Below are 9,365 nucleotides of genomic sequence, written 5' to 3' on the forward strand. Positions count from 1 at the left end.
GATAAAACCAAAATTAAGGTATACACAATTAAAAGAAAAGATCAAACCACTCTCATTAAACGAACATATTTGGTTGATATTTCTACTGTAATTCCTTTTTATGTGAAAGACTCACCAGGACCCAAGAAACTTTGGGTTCCTAAATCTGCTTAAATTTGCAGGTAATCAGTGACGAGCAGTTTGATGATGAATGGTATATAGATAGTGGCTGCTCGCGTCACATGACAGGAAGGAAGGAAGAACTGAGGGAGTTTCGGTCCCTGAAAGATGGTGGATGTGTAAAGTATGGAAACAATTCCTATGGAACAATCAATGGGTATGGCATGATAACCAATGTAGATTTCTCAATTAGGAAAGTGGCGTATGTAGAAGGATTACAACACAACCTCATCAGCGTGTCACAATTAGTTGTGGGCACAGGTTTGAAGGTATCATTTGATGATGAGGGGTCTGAGATAATTGAAAAACAATCCAAAAAGGTTCTGCTGAAATTTGAACGTAAGGGAGAAATGTACCCTCTGAATCTAAACCCAATTCAAGGTACACCAGCTATTTGTCTGTTGTCAAAAGCGAATACCGATGAAAGCTGGTTATGTCATCGATGCCTATCGCATCTGAACTTCAAAGACATCAACAAATTGGTGCTTGGTGACCATGTTCGAGGTCTTCCTCTTCTCAAGTTCGATAAGGAGCATCTATGTGCTACATGTGAGATGGGAAAACAAAGCAGAAAGAGTCACCCTACACGCCTAAATACAAAGATAGTTGAAGCACTTGAACTATTGCACATAAACTTGTGTGGACCTTCGGCTATCGAAAGTATCGGTGGTAGTAAGTACATTCTTGTAATTGTGAATGATTTTTCACGTTTCACCTAGGTTTTCTTTCTTAAACAGAAATCAGATGCAAACCCCAAGTTGAAGACATTTATTAAACAAGTGGAAGTACAACTGAGGAAGACGGTCAGAAACATCAGAAGTGACAATGGTCTGGAATTCAAAAACAAATATTTTGAGGACTTTCTAGCTGATAAGGGGATAACTCACAATTTTTCGGCCCCCTATACACCACAACAGAATGGGATTGTTGAAAGACGAAACCGTCCTCTTTGTGAGGCTGCCAGAACAATGCTTACTTTCGCTTCACTACCATTATACTTCTGGGCTGATGCAATTGCCACTGCCTGCTACACTCAGAATCGGTCCTTGCTTAACAAAAGATTCTCAATTACTCCATATGAGATCTTAAATAATAGGAAGCCTAATGTCAAATTTTTCCACATATTCGGTTCAAGGTGCTTTCTTTTCAACTCTAAAGAAAACCGAAATAAGTTTGACGTCAAAGCTGATGAGGGAATATTTATGGGTTATTCTCTATCATCAAAAGCATATAGAGTGTTGAATAAACGCTCCAAAAGGATTGAAGAGACTTATTATGTCACCTTTGATGACAATTATATGAAGAAGGTTCAAAGGAGTGAAAGTGACCTAGGTGACATATTCCCAGAATCTGGACAAGTCTCGGTTCCAATATCCAACATGTTCGAGGAATACATTCGGCTGTTTGATGAACCAGAGAAAGCGATTCATTCAGAAGCGAAAGCAGAAGATAACAAAATAGATAATCTCAAAAAGGTCATCGATGAAGCTGCCAAAGAGATGGAAAGTGAACCTCCTACAGCTAAAGGTGCACAAACCACAAACGACTCTCCACGCAAAGGCTCTACGTTCAAGGGGGAGAGTTCTACAACTTCAAAGACAACTGAAGTCTCTGTCGAGGGGGAGAATTCAATTCCCTCCCCAACGTATAAAGGTCCAGATGAAAAGGAAAGCACTGATCCAAAACCAACGAGTAGAAGTACAATCAAGGGGGAGAATCCACCTTCCACAGGGGATGAAAACACTGGTGTTGCCTCAGGATACACTTCGCCAGTCGAGGGGGAGAAAGAGAATGACAATACAACTAACGAAGGTGAGGGTGATCTATCAGAAGTTGAAGTAGAAGTGGAAGCTGAATTGAATCCAGAATATGACCCAAACTATCCTCTATTAATGAAATGGATGAAGGACCATCCCAAAGAACAAATTATTGGTGAATCTTCAGAAAGTGTTCTTACTTGTTCTCAACTGAAGGCGAAACAAACTGCATTATTCTCTAAAGTTGAATTTTGTATGTTTAATTCGTTTATTTCCAAAATTGAGCCGAAAACTGTAAATGCTGCACTTGATCATTCTGATTGGGTTCAAGCAATGCAGGATGAGCTCCATGAGTTCGAACGCAACCGAGTATGGAGGTTGATTCCTACACCGAAAGATGCTTCTGTTGTCGGCTTGAAATGGGTGTTTAGAAATAAGTGAGATAAAGAGGGCAATGTCATTTGTAACAAGGCTCGGTTGGTGGTAAAAGGATATTGTCAAGAGGAAGGAATAGATTATGAGGAAATCTTCGCTCCAGTAGCACGGTTAGAATCAGTCAGAATCTTTTTGGCATATGCTGCTCATAAAAACTTTGAAGTTTTCCAAATGGATGTCAAATGCGCTTTCTTGAATGGAGAATTAAAAGAAACAGTCTACATTGAGCAACCACCTGGTTTTGTGAACGAAAAATACCCTGATCAATGCTATGTGCTAGATAAAGCTGTCTATGGTCTAAAACAAGCACCAAGAGCCTGGTATGAAACACTAACTTACTTCTTGAAAATGTCAAAATTTAAACAAGGTTCGGTTTACCCAACCTTCTTTCGTAAGAAGGAAGGCGAACATCTGATGATTGTTCAGATTTATGTTGATGATATCATCTTCGGCTCCACGAATCCTAGCTTAACAGCTGAATTCAGGAAGTTGATGGAGACTAAATTTGAAATGAGCGCAATGGGTCCAATTAATTTTTTCCTTGGTTTGAATATTAGACAGGGACCATAAGGTATATTTATCAACCAGGAGGCCTATACAAAGAACTTACTGACGAAATTCGGTATGAAGGGTGATTCAAAAGTGAAGGTTCCTATGGAATTTGGCACGAAGTTAATACCATCTCTGGAAAAACCTGCTATGGACATAACACTATATTGTCAAATGATAGGGTCCCTTATGTATCTAATAGCTAGTACACCGGATATTATGTTTTCTGTTTGTTATTGTGCCAGGTTTCAAGCCAATCCTAGAGAACCTCACATGGTTGTTGTGAAGAACATTTTTCGTTATCTGAGGAGAACCTCATCTCTCGGTCTCTGGTATCCTGCAAGATCTGGATTCTTCATTCAAGCCTTTTCTGATATTGATCTACGAGGATGTGGACTGGACAAAAGAGTACTACAGGTGGATGCCAATTTCTTGAAGGGAACCTTGTTAGCTGGCAATCCAAGAAACAAACCTGTGTTTTGTTATCCACAGCCGAAGCTGAGTATATCGCCGCAGCATCTTGCACTTCTCAAGTGGTACGGATTCAAAGTCAACTGAGAGACTATGGGCTAAGTATGAAGAAGATCCCTCTCTATTGCGACTGCGAAAGTGCAATAAGGATTTGTCATAATCCTGTGCAACACTCAAAAACCAAGCACATTGCACTTAGATATCATTTCATCAAGGATCATGTAGAAGATGGGAACGTGGAAGTACACTTTGTTCGATCTGTTGATTAACTAGCTGACATCTTCACTAAAGCCTTACCTGAAGCTACCTTTAACAAAATTTTACAAGGTTTGGGCATGATGGAAGGAGAGTCGGTACCGAATCCTCAAATCTCTCACAAGAAAATAGACAAGCGAAATGGAGCGAACGCTCGGCTTATTTCGGCTCCATATTTTTCGGGAACCGAAATGAATCGACTGCTCAGTCTATTTCGGCTATGGAATTTTAGGGAACCGAAATGAACCGACCGCTCGGTCTATCTCGACTCTGTAATTTTCTGGAACCGAAATGAACCAAATGCTCGGTCTATTTCGGCTCTAGAATTTTAAGGAACCGAAATGAACCGATCGCTCGGTCTATTTCGCTTCACTCTTTTAAGACAAGGTTTCGGTTGTATATCTTGTACATTCTTTTCCCATGTCTTTCATTTGATTTAAACTTAATAACTTTATCTTTCTGTTTTTATTCTTTTTCAGAAAATTTCAAAAGCTCAAAAATATTTTAACTTTCTGTTTTTATTCTTTTTCAGAAAATTCCAAAAATTCAAAAATATTTTATCTTTCTGTTTTTATTCTTTTTCAGAAAATTCTAAAAATTCCGAAATATTTTTTTTTGTTTGTTTCGTTTGTTTGTTTGGTTTGTGTGGTGTGTTTCTTTGTTTTTCATAGGTGACAAGAGTACCAGTACAACAAAATGTGGATCTAAGGCAGGTATCTTTACTTTAAATTCGAACTAGATAAGGGTCCCTAGAAGCATGCTGTTGTATGTTGACCTAAGCCTCTACGACTTTGAGCAGGCCTTAATGATTCGATCTATACCTATCGTTTCTTCCCAATCAGGCTGATCACATCTACTCGGTCTAGAGCTACCTTATTCTTCTCATATGAGTTAAGAGTTTTTCTGCTTTGTCATGTCTATCTAGCAGAAGGTACTTTCGGTTCTAAAGCCACCTTCCTTATATTCTCCATCTACTTTCGGTTCACAAATGTAACCCTTGAGACTCTCGGTCCTTACCACTAAGGTTTATGGTTACACAACATCTGTGTTTGTGATCTTAGATACATATACCATGTGCTGAGTGAAACCCAATATCCAACACCAATAATGAATTGATGGTGAATTAATTATTCAAGAACTTACTGGTTACTTAATGAAATCTCCTTTTATTTTTGCATGGCCTTTTATGAAATTGTCTACTACCAAGGCATTTCTTCCCAAAGAGATCCAATTTTTTTTTTGAGATTTCTGCTTCCTCTTTCGTCACTATATAACATATCCAACCTACTTGTTCAACAGACCACATCGGTCTCACAGGTACTTCTACCAACGTTCAATTTTATGTTAAGACTCGAAGTTCGGTTGAAGATAAGCTACCCTAAGCCTTATAATTAAAAGAAGCCTTTCAATGTTTATTAACAAACGGTTGATCGTTTTTTTAGGGAAACCACACAAGCACTTCAAGTCTCTCTTGAATTTGAAGGAAGTGATTCTTGCCCGGAATCCTCTGCTTTCTGTCTCACAATGAGACATCACTCACATCCCATACACATTTGCTTTATCTCCTTATCTTTGTCGCACTAAAGCACGAAATTTTCAATTTTCCCACATTCTGGTTGCTGAGTGATTTGAATTTTGTTCTATCTGTTGGCGCCAAACAAGGGATTACTATGGAATTTCAAACGACGATTGAACATAAGCTTAAGGCGCAAGAATTTGAACGGTCTTTATACCTATGCGTGCTGACGTATACCTAGGAGTAACCATACTGTCACTTCGCGCTTTTCCAGGCGACGTTTCAGAGATCACGTCATTATCATCATGATTTTCTCTCTCCTGGCAATGGTATATTAAGGGTTTCTTGTTTTATTTGTCTTTTATCAGCAACAAATTCTCTCAATCTTACAAGGCAAGTATACTCCGTTCATCTTCTTTCTTCGATCAACAATGGCGACTTCATCATCAGTTCATGATCAGACGACATCATCATCATTACTTACCATTAAGCCAAACCAAAATATGATCATCGAACTTAACCCGTTCTTGTATGATTCATATATGTTGCATGTTGTGGAATGTTTGAAATATTCCCCTTTGGTTTTAGCCCTAACTCAGGTTGAAGCAGTTCCAATGTCACTATTATCCCACGTTTATTCTACGGCAACTTATGACAAGAACAAAGAACACATCTATTTTGTCATCCATGATAAGAAGGCATCGATTTCTAAAGTGAAGTTTTGTTCGATTTTGCATCTGGCTGTCGATTCCTCTGTCATCTCGCCGGACTTTATCACGACGACTCAGTTATTCTCAATGATGTACAAGATGGGATATACTGATGTGCTCACCACCATTACCAAAGCGAAGAAGTCATGTCTACCATCTCAATGGAATGGCTTGCTCACTCTACTGATTAAGGGTTTGGCAGAACGAAGTGGTGGTTCCGATGGTACCAGCAAGGGTTTCCTTACCATTCTTTATGGACTCTACAACGGGATCAATCTTGATTATGGGTCAATAATATGGTCTCAGGTGGTTCAGAGCCTCAACACATCAACGAGGCATTCCGAAGTCTCTTGTGGAAGATTTTGGACTCTGATTACGAGGAAAACGATCAATTCTTTAGAGATTCCGGTTATAAAGGATGCTCTGCTTGCCTCTATCTATACCTTCCATACGAAGAAGATTATTCTTTCGGATCCCCTTAAGTTTTCTCACAAGGGATCAATTCCTGAGTCCATGTTTAGGTGTGTTTCAGACCAAAGTAAAGTTATGGCTGAATATCGGAAACTTCCTCCCATTGGACCAAGAGTTCTTTCTCCAGAACAGCAAGCTGCTCTGGATGCCGTAGACAAGCCTAACAACCGAGGGAAACGCATCTCGAAGAAATAACCTACTGAGGAGGGCAAGTCTAAGTCCTCTAAGTCCACAAAACGCAAGACTGGTGAAGGGGAGTCTTTTCATCAAAAGAAAAAGAAGTTAAAGAAGATGGCACGAAGGTCTAAGAGTCCCACTCCTCCATGTTTAGAACAGGCCGATGACAATGAAGATGAGGAAGGTCATCATGAATCACCAAGGGGTAACACTCCTCCCCGCTCACCTACTCCAACCGAATCTCCCAATCACAACAGAGTTCCTTCCCCACCTCCATCACCAAAACAAACCATACCTCTCTCTGATCCCATTATTACTCCACCAGTCACATCTCAACAAACAACCTTACCTCTACCACCTCCCATCACTTTTATTCCTTTTTACACAACTCCTTTATCATCCTCGATCTTTACAGCATCCACAACCACTACAATTCCTAAACCCACAGTGAATGTCAACGTATCTGATACGGGGGCAACTACTTTAACAGAAACCCTAATTGTCTCTAAACCTCTCTCCCCTATCCACTCCACTGATTCTGGTGCTACCCTTGGTGGAGAAAATGATGAATTTGACTCTACTTATTTTAGTCCATACCGACTTCCAACTGATGATGATATTGATGCACCTGTCACAACTCAACACTTACACGAAATTCATGAGAAGCTTGATCGCTTACTTGATGATAGTAAAGCTTAATGTGGTGTCATTCTTAAAGCCTTCCTCGAAACTGCCATTGATCAATACACCAAGGCTATTGAAAAATCTACTCAGGCAGTTACTGTGTCTACATCATCTTGTAAACAGGCAACGACAGAGGTTACTGAGGTTATTCACACAACTCAGATATTCCTTGATTCTTTGAAAGCTCATGCTGAAACCACTGCAACCAAAGTCCAATCCTCTGTGGACTCCTTTTCAAAGTCCCTTTAAGAAGAAAGCACTAAATTCAATGTCGTACGCTCATCGCTCCAAACCGAGAACACTTCCTTTTTAAGATCAGTAGATTCTCGTTTTGAATCTCTTCGTGCTACTCTGGCAACCGAAAGTGCCTTGAAGGAGGATCTGGCCAAACACAAAGCCACTATTGAAGTCCAGAAGGTGCAGCTAGCCCAAGAGGAGAAAGAAATCTCTTTATTAAAGGTCCAACGGGTTGTCTATAAGAGTTGTGCGGGTGAGGTGAAGGACTTGTTGACCAATTTACTTAGTGCTCATGATCCTATTTTAACACTTACAATTCGTAATCATCTCACATCCAAACTCCTTCCTGCCCTTGCCATGCTGCATGAAATGAAAGGTGTTTCGGAGAGGTTCGTACCTCCAAAACAAGGGGGAGAAATTAGTACTCATGTTGTTCAGCCAAGAGTATTTGTGAAAACAGAAGATGCTCAACCAAGTGTCACAACCGAACTGAAGGATAATGTAGCTTCAGGTTCTGGTTCACAAGCAAAGCCAAGGGAGAACATTGATGATAGTGAAAGCGAGGAGGAAGAAACAATTGTTGATGCTCTCAAACGAAAGAAAAGAAACAGAGAACTGGATGAAAGTGTAAAAATAGCAAAGGAAGTAGAGGAAAGGGAAAGGAGAAACAAAGAAGAAGAAGATGCCTTGAACTGTAAGAAGGCTTTGTTTCCCTTATGGACGAAAGAAACACTTATCAATCAGGCGATTGAGTTTCCTTCCGTCTATTGGTTGGAGCCAGTTGCTTCGTTTGATTGTGATAACTATAAAGACTCGTAGTTTGATATGCCAATTACAAGGAAGGCTTTTACTTTCCATTGTTTTGATTCAATTGCTAAGGTTCCTTTCCCTCGCCCGAAGGTTGATCGTGAGCTGATAGACTTTTACTTAAAGTATGGGCATCCGCAGTACTTGACTTGGAGTGCACAAAAGATCATTACTGTTAAGGTACTCAAACCTTCGCCTGCATGGAGATTTATCAACGTTAATTTCAAGATCACTCATGGTACAACAAACACGGTGTCTGTTATCTCTCTTGCAAATCTTCCCAATCTCAACCCTCATTATTAGATTCTGCTATACAACATTCTGCTCACTAATCCTGTGGAATATGAGCCTATCTTAGAACATCTGAAGAGAATGTTGGCCTCCTACATCCATGAAGTTGCTACTATGGATCAAGAGATAGCAAAGGTGATGAACAAGAAGCCAATTGTGAAGACTACACCGAAACCAGGGGATGTGAACAAGATGAAAATAGGACAGATAGATTCAACGAATCTTACTGTGATGTTCACAAAAGGCGAAGCTCACAGGTTTTTGTTTGCTCTGGTAGATAAGCATCTATTTTCTACTGACTGCTTGGAGCACATTATCAACTTGATACATCGGTGCAAGCAGAACTCATATGCTGACAAGAAAATTTTCACTGATATGCTGCGTTGATACATTACTTTCCGGTACCATCTTTTGGCTATCATCCCGAGGATTTTCAAGAATGTGAAGAAGTCTTTGGTTGTTAAACAAAGTTGAAGTTTTGGCTCCATAGACGCAAAGAGGGAGATTGTTGAGTCCGTTTATGTTGCGTCTAGGGCCTTAAGTTTTGTATTCGGGTTGGGCCTGTCCATCCGTGATTTTCTAGATTAGCTAATAGGATTTTACTATAAATATGCATGCATGTATGCATGATAAGCTGTTGATTTTGACGTTCATTATTGTAAACGCTATAACACCTCTACAGTCGAAGTTCTTTATCGAGCTCTTCTGAGGTGTTAAAGCATTAATCATTCGACATATTCAGCTCTTTTCTCGAGTTCTTTACTGTGTCTTTATTCGTTAACTTGCATAGAATCATTTGATCCTAAAAGAAGTTTGTTCTAACAGATTGTCAGTCCCGAATAGATC

The 9,365-nt window shown here is 39.7% G+C and overlaps 1 protein-coding gene across 1 annotated transcript; it reads left to right on the forward strand.

The window, feature by feature from the left end:
- Positions 1 to 1,361: 1,361 nt before the first annotated feature.
- LOC145049763 (uncharacterized) lies at positions 1,362 to 2,357 on the forward strand. Its single transcript, XM_078998124.1, has 2 exons — positions 1,362 to 2,144; positions 2,256 to 2,357. Exons 1-2 carry the CDS (start codon positions 1,362 to 1,364, stop codon positions 2,355 to 2,357), a joined length of 885 nt encoding a protein of 294 aa, XP_078854250.1.
- Positions 2,358 to 9,365: the final 7,008 nt, after the last annotated feature.

Source organism: Lactuca serriola, chromosome 5, assembly GCF_051521515.1.
Source record: "Lactuca serriola cultivar US96UC23 chromosome 5, Lser_US96UC23_V15, whole genome shotgun sequence".
Lineage (NCBI taxonomy): Eukaryota > Viridiplantae > Streptophyta > Magnoliopsida > Asterales > Asteraceae > Lactuca > Lactuca serriola.

What these genes read in the sequence shown, in the direction of transcription:
- LOC145049763 (XM_078998124.1), top strand. Translation starts at nt 1,362, where the DNA reads ATGGGTTATTCTCTATCATCAAAAGCATATAGAGTGTTGAATAAACGC. An exon ending in AACTGAAGGCGAAACAAACT is followed by an intron (nt 2,145 to 2,255) that starts GCATTATTCTCT and finishes CAAGCAATGCAG; the next exon opens with GATGAGCTCCATGAGTTCGA.